This window comes from Scyliorhinus torazame, chromosome 5 (assembly GCF_047496885.1).
Source record: "Scyliorhinus torazame isolate Kashiwa2021f chromosome 5, sScyTor2.1, whole genome shotgun sequence".
Taxonomy (NCBI): Eukaryota; Metazoa; Chordata; class Chondrichthyes; order Carcharhiniformes; family Scyliorhinidae; genus Scyliorhinus; species Scyliorhinus torazame.
Genome location: NC_092711.1, coordinates 172,992,899 through 173,011,131, shown reverse-complemented (window position 1 = coordinate 173,011,131; position 18,233 = coordinate 172,992,899). Strand labels below are relative to the sequence as shown.

The window sequence follows — 18,233 nt, the reverse complement described above, 5'->3', positions numbered from 1 at the left end:
TTATTTTCTCCCCATTACATTTATGTTCTCATTCTCACCTTCACATGGTGACTTGTTTAAATCCTCAGGCCCAGATGAGATGTTTCCCAGGCTGCTGTGGGCCGCAAGAGAGGAGATTGCAGAGGCTCTGAGAATAATTTTCAAATCTCTGGTCACAGGAGCGGTGCCAGATGACTGGAGGACAGATAATGTGGTTCCATTATTCAAGAAGAGTAGGGAAAATCCAGGAGATTACAGACCAGTGAGTTTAACGTGAGTGTTAACACGTGGCTAAAGGAGTGGTGCGGGAAAGAGGGATTCCATTTCATGGGGCATTGGCATCAGTACTGGGGCAGGAGGGACCTGTACCGTTGGGACGGTCTTCACCTGAACCATTCTGGGACCAGTGTTCTAGCGAATAGGATAAATAGGTTGGTCACAAGGACTTTAAACTAGCAAGTTGGGGGGAAGGGAAGGGTAAAGCTATGGACAGTATAATGGAGTCTTACAACACCAGGTTAAAGTCCAACAGGTTTGTTTCGATGTCACTAGCTTTCGGAGTGCTGCTCCTTCCTCAGGTGAATGAAGAGGTCTTCATTCACCTGAGGAAGGAGCAGCGCTCCGAAAGCTAGTGACATCGAAACAAACCTGTTGGACTTTAACCTGGTGTTGTAAGACTTCGTACTGTGCTCACCCCAGTCCAACGCCGGCATCTCCACATCATGACAGTATAATGGTTAATGGAGATCAAGGCAGCAGGTTACGTGACAGGTTATTATGTAGAGATATGGGTTCAAAGACGAGGAAAATTAGGAGAAAGGGTAAGAGGAAAAATAAATTGCGAAAAGTTACTGATCAAGGTGTTAGGATTCATAACAAAGACATAAAAAACAGCATAAGTGTACTTTACCTGAATGCTCGTAGTATACGAAATAAGGTAAATGAGTTGATGGCGCAAATCATCGTGAATGACTATGATTTAGTGGCCATTACTGAAACATGGTTAAAAGATGGTCACGACTGGGAGTTAAATATCCAAGGGTATCAGACTATACGAAAGGATAGAATGGACGGTAAGGGCGGTGGTGTAGCTTTGTTGTTTAAGGATGGCATCCGGGCAATAGTAAGGGATGATATTGGTGCCATGGAGGGCAAGGTTGAATCAATTTTGGTGGAAATCAGGAATAGTAAGGCGAAAAGGTCACTGAAAGGAGAAGTCTATAGGCCACCAAATAGTAACAGGATGGTAGGGCAGGCAATAAGCAAATAAATAACGGATGCATGTAGAAATGGTACAGCGGTTATCTTGGGAGATTTTAATCTGCATATCGATTGGTTTAACCAGGTTGGTAAAGGCAGCCTTGAGGAGGAGTTTATAGAATGTGCCCGGGATAATTTCCTGGAACAGTATGTAATGGAACCTACAAGGGAACAAGCGGTCCTAGATCTCGTCCTGTGTAATGAGGCAGGATTGATTAATGATCTCATAGTTCAGGATCCTCTTGGAAGGAGCGACCACAATATGGTGGAATTTGAAATACAGCTGGAGGATGACAAGGTAAAATCAAACACTAGTGTTTTGTGCTTAAACAAAGGCGATTACAATGGGATGAGAAAAGAACTAGCTAAGGTAGACTAGGAGCAAAGAGTTCATGGTGAAGCAGTTGAGGAACAGTGGAGAACCTTCCGAGCGATCTTTCACAGTGTTCAGAAAAGGTTCATACCGACAAAAAAGAAAGACGGTAGAAAGGGGAAAAATCGACCTTGGATATCGAAGGAGGTGAGGGAGAGTATCAAATTGAAGGAAAAAACATACAAAGTGGCAAAAATTAGTGGGAGACTAGTGGACTGGGAAGTTTTTAGGGGACAACAGAAAGCTACTAAAAAAGCCATAAAGAAGAGTAAGGTAGACTATGAAAGTAAACTGGCTCAGAACATAAAAGCAGATAGTAAAAGCTTCTACAAATGTATAAGACAAAAAAGAGTGGCTAAGGTAAATATTGGTCCTTTGGAAGATGAGAAGGGAGATTTAATAATAGGAGACGGGGAAATGGCTGAGGAGCTGAACAGGTTTTTTGGGTCAGTCTTCACAGTGGAGGACACAAATAACATGCCAGTGACTGATGGAAATAAGCATATGATAGGTGAGGACCTTGAAATGATTGTAATCACTAAGGAGGCAGTATTGGGCAAGCTAATGGGGCTAAAGGTAGACCAGTCTCCTGGCCCTGATGGGATGCATCCCAGAGTGTTAAAAGAGATGGCTAGGGAAATTGTAAACGCACTAGTGATAATTTATCAAAATTCACTAGACTCTGGGGTGGTCCCAGAGGATTGGAAAGTAGCAAACGTGACACCACTGTTTAAAAAAGGAGGTCGGCAGAAAGCGGGTAATTATAGGCCGGTAAGCCTAACTTCGGTTGGAGGGAAAATGCTAGAATCTATTATTAAGGAGGAAATAGCGGGGCACCTGGAGGGAAATTGTCCCATTGGGCAGACGCAGCATGGGTTCACAAAGGGTAGGTCGTGTCTGACTAATTTGGTAGAATTTTTTGAGGCCGTTACCAGTGCAGTAGGTAACGGGGAGCCAATGGATGTGGTATATCTGGATTTCCAGAAAGCTTTTGACAAGGTGCCACACAAAAGGTTGCTGCATAAACTAAAGATGCATGGCATTGAGGGTAAAGTGGTAGCATGGGTAGAGGATTGGTTAACTAACAGAAAGCAGAGAGTGGGGATATGGGTGTTTCTCTGGTTGGCAACCTGTAACTAGTGGGGTCCCTCAAGGATCAGTGTTGGGCCTGCAGTTGTTCACAATTTACATAGACGATTTGGAGTTGGGGACCAAGTGCAATGTGTCAAAGTTTGCAGACGACACTAAGATGAGTGGTAAAGCAAAAAGTGCAGAGGATACCTGAAGTCTGCAGAAGGATTTGGATAGGTTAGGTGAATGGGCTAGGGTCTGGCAGATCGAATTCAATGTTGCCAAGTGTGAGGCTATCCATTTTGGGAGGGATAACAGCAGAATGGATTATTATTTAAATGGTAAGATGTTAAAACATGCTGCTGTGCGGAGGGACCTGGGTGTGCTGGTGCACGAGTCACAAAAAGTTGGTGTGCAGGTGCAACAGGTGATTAAGAAGGCTAATCGAGTTTTGTCTTTCATTGCTAGAGGGATGGAGTTCAAGACTAGTGAGGTTATGCTGCAATTGTATAGGGTGTTGGTGAGGCCACATCTGGAGTATTGTGTTAGTTTTGGTCTCCTTACCTGAGAAAGGACATATTGGCACTGGAGGGAGTGCAGAGGAGATTCACTAGGTTGATCCCAGAGTTGAGGGGATAAGATTATGACGAGAGGTTGAGTAGACTGGGACTGTACTCATTGGAATTTAGAAGGATGCGGGGGGATCTTATTGAGACATATAAAATTATGAAGGGAATAGATAGGATAGATGCGGGCAGGTTGTTTCCACTGGTCGGGGAAAGCAGAACTAGGGGGCATAGCCTCAAAATAAGGGGAGGTAGATTTAGGACGGAGTGTAGGAGGAACTTCTTCACCCAAAGGGTTGTGAATCTCTGGAATTCCTTGCCCAGTGAAGCAGTTGAGCTCCTTCTTTAAACGTTTTTAAGAAAAAGATAGGTGCCTTTCTAAAGAATAAAGGGATCGGGGATATGGTGTACGGGCCAGAGAGTGGAGCTGAGTCCACAAAGATCAGCCGTGATCTCATTAAATGGCGGAGCAGGCTCGAGGGGCCAGATGGCCTACTCCTGTTCCTAATTCTTATGTTCTTATGAGTGGTCAGGAAATAAATATTCTGAGGGACAGAATTAATCTCTGTTGCTGAGGCAAGAATTAATCAAGGATAGTCAGCATGGCTTTGTCAAAGGGAGATTATGTCTTATAAAGACCGACCCAAACAAAGGCTGTAACAGGTTTCTGAGCAGCAATAGCAGTGCCTCTGGTTCTGCACCAGAACAAGGAGATGGAGCAGAGGCTGTGGACAGGGCACGTTCTGCACAATGTCCTCTGCCAAATTGGAGACTTGGAGTCAGACCTCTACATGCTGCTTGACAGTGAAGGGACTGACTGTCTGACAAGCCTGCCAATCCACTCAGCATCTCAATGTTCACCCTCATCCGTGCCTTTAAAATCCTCATCTGAGTCCACCCATAGCAGAACCCATCTCTGACCTCACCATCCAATGAACTGGCAAGCAAACTATATTTCACCCTGACCTGGATCCAGTTCCAGTGTTTCACCACAGCTGATCCCAACTCTATCGTGGCTGCTAAGTTTGTGCAGTGTCATATCTGAGCTGGTGGCAGAGAGGGACAGATCAAATGGCTATGTGTCTTCATGAAGTGCTAAGCTGTTGCACTCTCTTTTCATCTTTGACCTGCTGTGGCTGAACAGGCAGCATTTTCACGATGGGCCGAAGGGCATCTTTCTGTGCTGTAAAACTCTCTGATTCTTAAGTTTTGAGTCTCTGAAAGCAGGAAATGAGAAGGAGAAAGTTGGTTTGAAGGAAGACGGTGGAGGGTTGGAAAGGAAGAGATCTATGGTCTACATTGTGTGGTGTTTGCTCGTTCTCCCCGTGTCTGCGTGGGTTTCCTCCGGGTGCTCCAGTTTCCTCCCACAGTCCAACGATGTGCAGGATAGGTGGATTGGCCATGAACAATTGCCCCTTAGTGTCCAAAAGGTAGGTGGGTTAAAGGGGATAGAGAGGGCGAGTGGACCTGGGTAGCATGCTCTATCGGAGGGTCGGTGCAGAAGGATTCTGTGGATTCTATTTCATTTGCATTTTCCGAGGAGGTGACTAGGTGTGTAGTTGAGGGGAGTGCAGTTGATAATAATATCTTTTGTCACAAGTAGGCTTACATTAACACTGCAATGAAGTTACTGTGAAAATCCCCCAGTCGCCGCATTCCGGTGCCTGTTTGGGTACATGAAAATGAAAATCGCTTATTGTCACAAGTAGGCTTCAAATGAAGTTACTGTGAAAAGCCCCTGGTCGCCACAATCCGGCGCCTGTTCGGGGAGGCTGGTACGGGAATTGAACCGTGCTGCTGGCCTTCCTTGGTCTGCTTTAAAAGTCAGCTCTTTAGCCCTGTGATCAGCCAGCCCCTGTATGTACATGGAGGGAGAATTCAGAATGTCCAATTCACCTAAGAAGCACGTCTTTCGGGACTTGTGGGAGGAACCCAGAGCACCCGGAAGAAACCCACACAGACACGGAGAGAACGTGCAGACTCCACACAGACAGTGACCCAAGTCGGGAATCGAACCTGGAATCATGGAACTATGGAGCAACAGTGCTACCCACTGTGCCGCCCACATGTAGCCCATATCGACTTCAGTAAGGTTTGTGACCAGGTCTGACATGGGGGACTGGTCAAGATGGGATCCAGGGCAAATTGATACCAAAATTGGCTTCCTGGCAGCAGGCAGAGGGTGATGGTCAAAGATTGTCTTTGTGACTGGAAGCCTGTGTCCAGTGGTGTTCCACTGCGATCGGTGTTGGGTTCCATGTTGTTCGGAGCGTACATCAAGATCTGGATGTGAATGTTGGAGATCTGATAAGTTAGCAGATGACACAAAAATTGGGGGTGTGGGAAATGGTGAGGAACGCCTCAGATTACAGGATAATATGGACGGGCTGGTTAGATGGCAGAACAGTGGCAAATTGAATTTAATCCTGAAAAGTGCAACAGGTCAAATTTGAGTAATCTCTCCTAACTCAGCAACTGGAGCTGTGTATATAGTTAATGTTAAATAAAATAAGTTTTGTTTTCTCTACAACTCGGTGTTATACTCTTCATTGTCCCGTATTAAATACCCATATCCCTGCACTCTCCTGCCACTCAACCAATTTCCTAACCGTGTCAATAATTTGCCCTCAACTCCGAGGGCTTCCACCTTAGCCAACAGTCTCTTGTGTGGGACTTTATCAAATGCCTTCTGGGAGTCCGTATAAATGACATCCATAAACATTCCCCTGTCCTCTACCCTAGTCACCTCCTCAAAAAATTCAGTAAAATAAGCTGTCCCTGATCGAACAAAGTTTTTAAAAGTGTTCAGTTACCCCATCCCTAATTATACACTGCAGCAGTTTCCCCATCATAGATTTTCATAATAATCTTTATTAGTGTCACAAGTAGGCTTACATTAACACTGAGGGAGAAGACAGACTGTCCGATTCACCTATAAGGACGTCTTTTGGGACTTGTGGGAGGACCAAGATAAAACCTACGCAGACACAGGGAGAACGTGCAGACTCCACACAGACAGTGACCTAAGCCGGGAATCGAACCTGGGTCCCTGGTGCTGTGTAGCAACAGTGCTAACCATTGTGCTACCATGCCGTGTTCGGTTCGTGGTCTGTAATTCCCTGTTTTTCCCCTTTCACCCATCTTAAAAAATGAATCCCTTCCCACACTAAGAGCAGGTGAATGGCCTCTCCCCAGTGTGAACTCGCTGGTGTATCCGCACTTCAAAAAGTGCAATTCTCCAATCCAGAGGGACTACTCCTGAATCTAGGGAACTCTGGACGATTATCGTTGGGGCATCTACAATGTGCTCCCCGACTTCCTTTAACACCCTCGGATGGAAACCGTCAGGTCCTGGGGATTTGTCACTCTTTAGTTCCATTAGTTTCCTAGTTAGTGATGGTATAGTTATGTTAATTGTATTAAGTACCTGTCCTCTATCGACTATTAATTTTTTGGGGACTTCTGGCAAGTTATCCTCCTTTTCAACTGTAAATACTGAGGCAAAGTAATTGTTCAACGTGTCTGCCATTCCCCCATTATCACTGACAATATCTCCATTTCCAGCTTTTACTGGGCCTACATTGCTCTTCACCACCCGCTTTCCCTTTATATAACTAAACATTTCTTCTCATTGATATTGATGTCGCTTGCAAGTTTCCTTTCATAATCCCTTTTAGTTGCGCTTACAGCTGCTTTATGACCCTTTGCTGGTCCTTGTACCTATCCCATTCACCCGGATCTGTACTATGTCTTGTACATTTGTGCGCCCTTTCTTTTAGTTTTAAGCTGTCCCTAATCTCTTTATTTGTCCGTGGCTGTTTTCTTTTTGTGAAGTGGAAACTTTTCCTCTCAGGGGTATATACTTGCTCTGTATATTGTTAAATGTTTCTTTAAACATTCTCCACTGATCTTCAGTTGTTTGACCCATTAACAGATCTCCCCAGTTTACCGAGGACAGTCTCTGTCTCATCCCGTTAACGTCAGCCTTACCCAAGCCTAAAACTCTACTGTCTGTAACTTGCTTTTCACTTTAAAACACTACACTGAATTCAATCATGTTGTGATCACTATTTGATAAATGTTCATGCACAGTTAGGCTACTCATTAAATTGGGCTCATTACTCATAATTAAATCTAATATTGCCTGTCGCCTTGTTACATCTGGAACATATTGCAGCAGGAAACTATCTCGGACACATTCCAGAAATTCACTCCCTTTCTGACAGTTGCTTGTCTGCCTCTCCCAATCTGTGTCAGTTATAATCCCCCATTAATACTACTCTGCCTTTGCTACACACTTGCCTAATTTCTGCCTTTATACAATCTAGCGCCTCAGAACTGCCACCAGGGGGTCGATACACAACACCCATTACAGTTTTAGATTTTTTTGTTCCTCAGTTCCACCCATATGGGGCGGGATTCTCCATCCCGTCGGCCAATGGGGTTTCCCATTGTGGGCACCCCCATGTCGTCGGGAAGTCCGCGGGCGTGAGTGCACTGCTGGTGAAGCAGAGGATCCCGACGACGGAGAATCCAGCCCATGGTCTCCGCTGGATACTTCCCCCTCATTATCCTCCTTCACCATTAAGGTGATAGTATTTCTAATCAGTAAGGCTACTTCACCCCCTCTGCCATATTCTCTGTCCCTCCTGTAAACTTTATAACCGGTATATTTTGTACCCAGTCCAGACCGTCCTGATACTTGTTTTTGGAACTGTATTGAGTTCTCCTGAGGCCTTCCCCTCCCCCTCCATTTATTAGTTTAAAGTCGTTCTGACCTCCCTATTTATCCTTTCCACGTGGACACTGGTTCCAGATCGGTTCAGGTGGAGACCGTCCCAACGGTACAGATCCCTCCTGTCCCAATACTGATGCCAGTGCTCCATGAAATGGAACCCCTCGTTCCCGCACCACTCCTTTAGCCACGTCTTTACTTCCCTAATTTTCCTCATTCCTACACCAAATTACACGTGGCTCGGCAAATAATCCAGAGATTATAAGCCTTGAGGACCTGTTCTTTAATTTTGTTCCTAGTTCCTGATATTCCCCAAACAGGTCCTCTTTCCGAGTCTTGCTGATGTTGTTTGTCCCAACGTGGACCCCAACAACTGGATCCTCCCCTCCCTCTCCAATATCCTTTCAAGCCGGTTAGAGATGCCCCTCACCCTGGCACCGGGCAGGCAACATACCATGTGGGACTCTCGGTCCTGCTTCCAAAGGATGTTCTCAGTTCCCGTAATTATAGAATCCCCGACAACTACCACTTCTTCCCCCCTCTTGGATGGCCTCCTGTACCAGGGTGCAGTGGTTAGCCAGCTCATCCTTCCTACAGTCACTGCTCCGATACCCTGCCCCTCCGAGTCCACTCCCTGGAGACTCGGCAGTGAATCCCTGAGGTAAGGTTTTTGTCCTCACAGCTCCGAAACTCCATCCCTCCGAGTCCGCTCCCTGGAGAGTAGGTCTGGGGAATAGGTATTGGAGACAGGTATTGGGGAATGAGAGGTAGGAATGTTCCATAGAAACTAGAATTCTCTGTTCTGAATTTCTATCCTGTACTGAGTGTTGACTTATGTAAACTTCTTTTACAGATATTGCAAGAGGAGGAATTACAGACAGAAATCTCAATTGTCACATCTTGGTCTTACAGAGTCACCTTGGGACCTGAATATCATCGGCCCTTGAATCTAGAAGGAGAAATGTTTGCCCAATCTGTCGGCATGAAAAGATGTTAAACATCAGTGTGACTGGAAAAGCACCGAGACACACACACTCGAGTGAGAGTGTTCCAGAGCACTGACTGTGGAAAGAGCTTTAACCAGTTACACAGCCTGAAAAAGACATCACACCATTCACAGTGGGGAGAGACCGTACACGTGTTCTGTGTGGAGTGGACGAGGCTTCAACTGATTGTCCAACCTGGAGAGACACGAGGAGACCCAAAACATGGAGAAACCGTGGAAATGTGGGGACTGTGGGAAAGGATACAGATTCCCATCTCAGCTGGAGACTCATCGACGAATTCATACTGGGGAGAGGCCATTCACCTGCCCTGTGTGTGAGAAGGGATTCACTCTGTTCTCCAGCCTTAAGACACACCAGCAAATTCACACTGGGGGGTGGCCATTCACCTGCTCTCAGTGTGGGAAAGGATTCACTCAGTTACCCAATTTGCAGGCACATCAGCGAGTTCACACTGGGGAGAGGCCATTCACCTGCTCTCTGTGCAGGAAGGGATTCACTCAGTTATCCAACCTGCAGAGTCACCAGCGAGTTCACTCTGGGGAGAGACCGTTCATCTGCTCCCAGTGTGGGAAGGGATTCAGTAAATCATCCAACTTGCGGACACATCAGCGAGTTCACGCTGGGGAGAGGCCGTTCACCTGCTCTCTGTGTGGGAAGGGTTTCACTCAGTTATCCCACCTGCAGAGTCACCAGCAAGTTCACTCTGGGGAGAGACCTTTCATCTGCTCCCAGTGTGGGAAGGGATTCACTCAGTTCTCCAACCTGCGGACACACCAGCGAGTTCATACTGGGGAGAGGCCATTCACCTGCTCTCAGTGTGGGAATCGATTCACTCAGTTATCCAGCCTACAGAATCACCAGCGAATTCACACTGGGGAAAGACCATTCACCTGCTCCCAGTGTGGGAAGGGATTCAGTGATTCATCCAACCTGCGGACACATCTGCGGGTTCATAGTGGAGAGAAGGCAATCACGTTCTCTGAGTAAGGGAAGGCAATTAGTGTTCCATCCCGCCTGCAGACAGACCAGTGAGTTCACCCCGGGGAGTGAGCATTCACCTGCACTCAATGTGGGAGGGAATGTGGTGTTTCCTTGTACCTGCCGAGACACCAACAAGTTCAAAGTGATTACAGGGGCTATTGCTGTTATTGTTTCTGCTCTCGGTTACATCCGGGACTGCATTTTGTTCATTCTGTCAGTTGGTCACTGGGGAGGGTCGGAGGGTTTTGTTCTGCTCGACTTGGCAGTCCCATGGCTTTGCCTCCAGAGGGCTGACGCTCTTTGAGCCTTGTTGCGACTACCTTGGTTCAAATTTCACAAGGATCACAGAGTGAAGGGGTGTTTGGAAGTGAGAAGATATTCAGTTTGCATTTCTGTTTGGATCCCTCTAAATCCTGCCACATTACCATGAAGATGGGCCTTGGTGGTTCCATGTTTTTGTTTAATTTATCTGGGTGAACATCCAATCAGGGTATGAGGGGCAAGTTGTCTGAGGTAGACTGGGAAACTGCATTAAATGGTATGGTGGGAGACAGGCAATAGCTAATATTTTAAGGCATTATTATTCATCTACGGGGGGTGGGGGGGGGGGGGGGGGGGGGTCAGTTAGCTCAGTTGGCTGGATGGCTGGTTCATGATGCGGAGTGACTCCATTAGCTGGGGTGCAACTGTCGTACTGGCTGAGGTTATCCATGAAGGGTCCACCTTCTCAACATTGCCCCTCACCTGAGATGTGGTGACCCTCAGATTAAACCACCAGTCATCTCGCTCTCGCTCCCTCTCTCTCTGATATCTTCAGTCTGGATAGGCCCAGTGGACCCGGCTATTCTGGGTCTGGATATTTTATTCTAATTGAATTCTCCCTTAAGCTTTGAAAATGGGACAGTAACATGGTCAATCAGAACCATCAGGAAAGATCAGCTTTATGAACATCAAATGTGGCAAAAGATAAGAATGATTGTGGCCAATTACAGATGGAACCAGCATCATTCACTGGTAATGTTCCACCGTGTACCAAACAATACCCATCAACCCGTCCCCAACCAAAGGGATTTTACCCACAGTAGAGCAACTGGAGGAAAGAGGAGTGTTAATTAAAACACGCAGTTCGTCAAATAGTCCAGTTTGGCAAATGGTACAGAGCGTCTGACCATTGACGACTGAAAGGCAAACCTATATCAATCTGGTCTCCACCTGTGTTCCAGTGAAAGTCTGGAATGTTTAGATGGGATGAATAAGTTGATCACTTTCTCCTGGAAATATTTACATCCTGGCCCATGAATTTTGTTTCAAAGAAATCCACATTTGAAAGCCCGGCCAAGACATGAAATATCAACACCATAACAGGGCAGATAAGAAAGACAGATACTCACTTTCATCTTCAGAGCATCTGAGAGTTAAGAATATATGACATGATTTTGGGATACCGGTGTGGGTGTGCAGATGTGATTTGTTACATGTGAAAAATAACAAGCCTAAATTCACGGTGAAATGGACTGAAGACCGAGTCCCAAACACACAACTACTGGAGACACAGCAGGAGATGAAATGGTTAATGTGACCAGGGGATTGAGACACCATTGTGACATCATCAAGATATTGACACACTCCAGAGAGAAACTGACTTTAAAACAAGCAGAATAGAATTAAACACACTGGACATGGGCAAAGTGGGAGTGAAATTAAAGCGATAATGGGACAATGAAGGGCTTGGGAGAAATAATACTGAGTAAGAACTGTCCACAAGTTGGATGGGGGTAAAGGGGGAGTTGAAGAATCTTATACATCCATGCTTGATCTGTTGCTTGAAGCATCTGTCCTTATGTACCAGTAACCTAGAATTTGCCGCACAAGAAGAAAATATGGAGTAGATGTTACCCCAGGCGGGGCCAGAACTGGACAATAAAGGAGTGAAATTGAGTGAGGATTTGTGGAGAGAGTTTTGTAAATTCTTAATGGAATGCGGGAGTTGCTGGACCAGAATTTATTGCCCTTGAACTGAGTAGCTTGCTCGGACATGTCAGATTTTAACCGGGTCTCCCCGATTTCTAGTCTCTGCCACAAGGGGAAACATCCTCAGCACCGTGGGCTGCATGGTAGCACAGTGGTTGGCACAGTTGCTTCACAGCTCCAGACTCCCAGGTTCGATTCCCGGCTTGGGTCATTGTCTATGCGGAGGCTGCACGTTCTCCCCGTGTCGATGAGGTTTCCTCCGGGTGCTCCGGTTTCCTCCCACAAGTCCAAAGATGTGCGGGCTAGGTGGATGGGCCATGCTAAATTGCCCTTAGTGTCCAAAAAAGGTTAGGTGGGGTTACGGGGATAGGGTGAGGTATGGGCTTGAGTAGGGTGCTCTTTCCAAGGGCCGGTGCAGACCTGATTGGGCCAAATGGCCTCCTTCTGCGCTGTAAATTCAATGAATCTCTCTGTCAATTCCACTCAGGATCTCATGTGTTTCAATAAGATCATCTCTCATTCTTCTCAACTGCACTGGATACAGTCCCAACCTGTCAAACCTTTCCTCAGAGGATAACCCCCTCGTTCCAGAATCTGGGAGTCAACCTCCTCTGAACTGCTTCTGATGCAATTATCTCATTTCTGAAATAAGGAGACCCAAACTGTACACAGTGCTCTAAATATGGGGCGGGATTCCCGTCCTGCAGAGCATCCCTGCCAGCAGCGGGATTCTCCGTCCTGCGGCATGTCCCTGCCAGCAGCGGGATTCTCCATCCTGTGGCGCATCCCTGCCAGCAGCGGGATTCTCCATCCTGCAGCGCCCCCACCTGGAATGGCCAATGGGGTTTCCCATTGTTGCCAGCTCCACGTCGTCTGGAAGTCCCCAGGTGTGGGTGCGCTGCCGGCGCAATGGAGAATATACAGTGGAGAATCCATCCCATGGTCTCACCCAGGCCCTGTACAACTGCAGCAAAACACCCCAACTTTTATATTCCACTCCCTTTGCAATAAACAACAATATTCCATTCACCTTCCTAATCACTTGCTGTACCGGCTGTAAGGGCCCTTCCTTTTCATAACCTTATTTCCCCTTTCTTTTATTGTTGCCGTTACATTTTGTCCATGGATGCTTAATGGACATGTCACTTTAAGGCAAGCAGCCTGTATCTTTAATTCAAGCAGAAGAATCCAGGCGTCTGTGCCGGTTTAAACTGGAGCTGCAGATCTTTAGGCACCAGTGTGGGAATTGGGGTTGGGACTCGGTTTGATTGATTGGCTGGTGGCCAATGAATTGGCCCAGAAGGCTGTGCTCCAAGGTAACAGGCGGTGATTGGATCCTATCCCGCTGGGATGTTTTTCACAATCCCAAGCTTTTAGTTTGATTCTAGCAGCACAAGAGGCAGAGCTGACTACCTCTCTCCAGAAGGCAGCTGTGAGTGCTATCTCTCTTCCCAGATAGCCTGTGGGTGCTGTCGTCCTGAAACCATGGAGACCTGAATACAAACCACAAACTGAAATGTTTGAACAGAGATGAGGTGCCTCTCCAGAAAAGTGTGAGTACTGCATTTCTAAACTCCAGAGAACCTGAACAAATTAATCTACAGAGAAGATCACTACAGGCTGTAAACTAAAGACTTTAATCTGCAAGCTTGCTGTGAAGAAAAGTGCCAAAAACCATCATCTGAAAAAAAGAATTTCTTTAACTTATGATTTTATCCCTTTCCACCCCTCTGTGTTTGTCTGTCTGTGTGTGTGTGTAGAGGCTGGGGGCAGGTTAAAGTGGGAATTAGGAATTGGCTTATAGTTAACCAGTTGTGTTTGCTGCATATTTTATTGTTGTTCTTGTAATAAATAAACAGTAATTGTGTTTATATTTGCAACTATGGTGACTGATTGTTGGGCAGCCGAGGACCAAAGACATAAGGGGCTGGATTCTCCGTCCCACAGTGCCAGATTTCTGGTTCAGTGTGCTGTCAGGTTTCGCCAGCTGATCAATGGGGTTTCCCATTGTGGGCCAGCAGTCCAACGCTGTCGGGAAACCCCCGGGCTGCCGGCAAAACGGAGCATCCCGGCGGCGGAGCATCCAGCCCAGGGTATTTTCATAAAAATTATTGATTAATTCACTTGTGCTGTGACTCTGGGGCACGTGGGGCTGGAATTGACCGCGCACTAGCCCAGGGTGTCGTAACACAGCAAACTAACTTGTGATTCCTGTACCAGGACACCCAGATCCCTCTGTGCCTCAGAGTTCTGTAATCTCTCTCCCATTTAAATAATGTTGTTTTATTTAATCCTTCCTGCCAAAGTGGGCACGTTTACATTTTCCCAGGTTATGCTCCATCTGTCAATTTGTTCTCACTCAGTTCATCTATTTGTTGTCCTTTGCATTCTCCTGAAGTCCACTTGGCAAATTAATTTCCAATCCCTCTTTGTGTCATCAGCAAATTTAACCCCATCCAACTCATTAATATAGATTGTAAATAGTTGAGGGCCCAGCACTGATCCTTGTGATACTCCACTTGTCACATCCTACCAACCCAAACATGACCCATTTATATCCACTCTCTGCTTCCTGTGAGCTAACCAATCCTCTATCCCTGCTGATATGTTGTCCTCTAGTCTACACCATGAGCTCTTATGTTGTGCAGAGACCTTTGATGTGGCACCTTGGGAAATACCTTCTGGAAACCTAAATAAACCACAGCTGCAGGTTCCCCTTTATTGACATCCCGTGTTACTCCCTCAAGGAGCCTGAATAAATGAGTCAATCATAATTGACTCCCTGAACCCCATTTTGTGTGTTAAAAGAAAAGTCATAGTGGCAGCATGTGGCGCAGTGGTTAGCACTGGGACTGCGGCGCTGAGGACCCGGGTTCGAATCCCGGCCCTGGGTCACTGTCCGTGTGGAGTTTGCACATGTCTGCGTGGATTTCACCCCCACAACCCAAAGATGTGATGGATTGGTCATGTTAAATTGCCCCTTAATTGGCAAAATAAATAATTGGGTACTCTAAATTTATTAAAAAAAAAAGAAAAATCAAATCTCCTCTCCCCCTCTGGTTCCTTTGCCAATCACCTTAGAGGGACTCACTTTCTGTTAAAGAGCCTCTCAACCTCTCACCCACTTTCCCTGAACTACATCAATCTAATCACGAAAAATCCAGCCAAATCAAATATTTTCTTGTTAATTGTTTATTAATGAAACAACATGGTTAAAAAAACTAACAGAAAATTACTTGAGGATAAATAGCAAGCAGAGTAAAAGGATGTTTACAATGTTCAGAACCCAAATGGTTTCTCTTTGGTTTCTCTGTTCCCGTGACTCCTCACTTTGGACACGGGCACTGAATACCGGGGGTCACGTCACTTACCCCAGTCACCCCCTCCTGTGTCCTAATTGAACATAGAAAAGTACAGCACAGGAACAGGCCCTTCGGCCCTCCAAGCCTGCGCCGACCATGCTGTCCATCTAAACTAAAATCTTCTCCATGTCCGGGGTCCATATCCCTCTATTCCCATCCTATTCATGTAAATGAACATCATAAAAATAGACAATAGAACAATGAGAACACATTGAACACAGGGAGAATTGGTTGGAGGTCCATTTCCCAGTCAGTCCTCCAGCACCTTCCGGTCTCTCTATTAGTGCGACGTCCATGGCAGTTTCCCAACTGGGGTGCAGGCCCCGTTATTCTCAACTAAATTCAGCCCTCAGCTCCATCTCCTGACTGTCATTGACACGAAAAGTGAGCCAGAAAACTGCCTGAGGCTCAAATGCGAAGTCATAACTTGTGGATTAGGATCTCTGTACAGATCAATAACTTTAAAAAAAATCAATTCCAAGTCAACAATGTAAAGGATCACACAACAGGCCTTACGGTTTTCTGGCTTTTACTGCAGCAAACAAACCAGAAGCAACATTTTGTTTCTAATTTTTCCAATTAAGGGGCAATTGAGTGCGGCCAATCCATCAATCCTGCACATCTTTGGGTTGTGGCGGTGTGACCCACGCAGACACAGGGAGAATGTGCAAACACCACACGGACAGTGACCCTGGGCCGGGATTGAACTCGGGTCCTCGGCGCCGTGAGGCAGCAGTGCTAACCACTGTGTGACCGTGATGCCTTAGTAGCAACATTGACTAAACACTACTTTTGCCAGAAACCTCCACCTTTATTTATAAAATAGAACTTGTCCTTTTACACAATCTAAAATTCCACTCCACGGTTATACTTTACTCTGCACCAGAAATCCAAACTGAAGTGTCTCAGAACGGTAGCCTTGTGGATAGCACAATTGCTTCACAGCTCCAGAGTCCCAGGTTCGATTCCCATCTTGGGTCACTGTCTGTGCGGAGTCTGCACATTCTCCCCGTGTTTGCGTGGGTTTCCTCCGGGTGCTCCGGTTTCCTCCCACAGTCCAAAGATGTGCAGGTTAGGTGGATTGGCCATGCTAAATTGCCCTTAGTGTCCAAAATTGCCCTTAGTGTTGGGTGGGATTTCTGGGTTATGGGGATGGGGTGGAGATGTGGGCTTGGATAGGGTGCTCTTTCCAAGAGCCGGTGCAGACTCGATGGGCCGAATGGCCTCCTTCTGCACTGTAAATTCTATGATAATCTAGGAGTACAACAGTTGCACCCCTGCGATTGGAGTCACTCCACATCATGGTCAGACATCCAGCCAACTGAGCTAACTGACACCCCCCTCTGGCAGATATATAATAATTCCTTCACTATTAGCTATTGCCTGTCTCCCATCATACCATTTAATGTGGTTTCCCAGTCCACCCCAGACAACTTGCCCCATATACCCTGATAGTTTTCTTCTGTGAGAAACACCTAGATAAATTAAACAAAAAAAACTTGTAACCACCTAGGGCCCATCTTCATGGCAATGTGGCATGATTTGGGGGGCATCCAAACAGAAATGCAAACTGAATATCTTCTCACTTCCAAACACTCCTTCACTCTGTGATCCTTGTGAAATTTAAAACCAGGTAGTCGCAACAAGGCTCGAAGAGCGTCAGCCCACTGGAGGCAAAGTCGTGAGACCGGCCAGTCCAGCAGAAAGAAACCCTCCCCATTGACCAACTATCAGAATGAACAAAATGCAGTCCTTGATGTAACTGAGAGCAGAAACAATAACAGCAGAATCCAACCCCTGTAATCAATTGTGAACTTGTTGGTGTCTCAGCAGGTGGGATGAATCATGGATTCCCTTCCCACACTGAGAGGTGAACGGTCTCTCCCCAGTGTGAACTCGCCGGTGTCTCAGCAGGTGGGATGGTTCACTAATTTTGTTCCCCTCCTCAGAACACGTGATTGCCTTCTCCCCAGTGTGAACTCGCTGATGTGTCTGCAGGTTGAATCCCTTTCCACACTGGGAGCAGGTGAACGGCCTCCCCAGTGTGAATTCGCTGGTGACTCTGCAGGTGGGATAACTGAGTGAATCTCTTCCCACACTGAGAGCAGGGGAATGGCTTCTCCCCAGTGTGAATTCGCTGGTGTTTCTTCAGGTCCGGTAACCGAGGGAATCCCTTCCCACACTGAGGGCAGGTGTATGGCCTCTCCCCAGTGTGAACTCGCTTATGTGTCCGCAGGGCGGATGAATGTCTGAATCCCTTCCCACACTGAGGGCAGGAGAATGGCTTCTCCCCTGTGTGAACTCGCTGGTGTGTCTGCAGGTTTGATAACTGAGTGAATCCCTTCCCACACTGAGAGCAGGTGAACGGCTTCTCCCCTGTGTGAACTTGCTGGTGTGACTTCAGACTGGATAAGCGAGGGAATTCCTTCCCACACTGAGAGCAGATGAACGGTCTCTCCCCAGTGTGAACTCGCTGGTGTGACTTCAGACTAGATACCTGAGTGAATCCTTTCCCACACTGAGAACAGGTGAACGGCCTCTCCCCAGTGTGAACTCGCTGATGTTTCTTCAGACTGGACAACAGAGTGAATCCCTTCTCACACTGCGGACAGGTGAACGGCCTCTCCCCAGTGTGAACGCGTCGATGAATCTCCAGCAGAGATGGGAATCTGTATGCCTTCCCACAGTCCCCACATTTCCACGGTTTCCTCATGTTTTGGGTGTCCTCATGTCTCTCCCTGTTGGACAATCAGTTGAAGCCTCATCCACACAGAACACATGTACGGTCTCTCCCTGCTGTGAATGGTGTGATTTGTTTTCAGGCTGTGTAACTGGTTAAAGCTCTTTCCACAGTCAGTGCCCTGGAACACTCTCACTCGGGTGTGTCTGTCTCGGTGCTTTTCCAGTCACACTGATGTTGAAAGTGGG

General features: G+C 46.7%; 1 protein-coding gene across 1 annotated transcript in view; it reads right to left on the bottom strand.

Annotated features, from left to right (window-relative positions):
• Positions 1-18,233, bottom strand: part of LOC140418045 (uncharacterized) — a 78,306-nt gene that overhangs the window by 35,999 nt on the left and 24,074 nt on the right. The window contains exon 3 of the mRNA XM_072501472.1: positions 17,254-18,051. Within this exon, the coding sequence (XP_072357573.1) occupies positions 17,254-18,051 (798 nt within the window). The remainder of the gene's footprint in view (positions 1-17,253; positions 18,052-18,233) is intronic.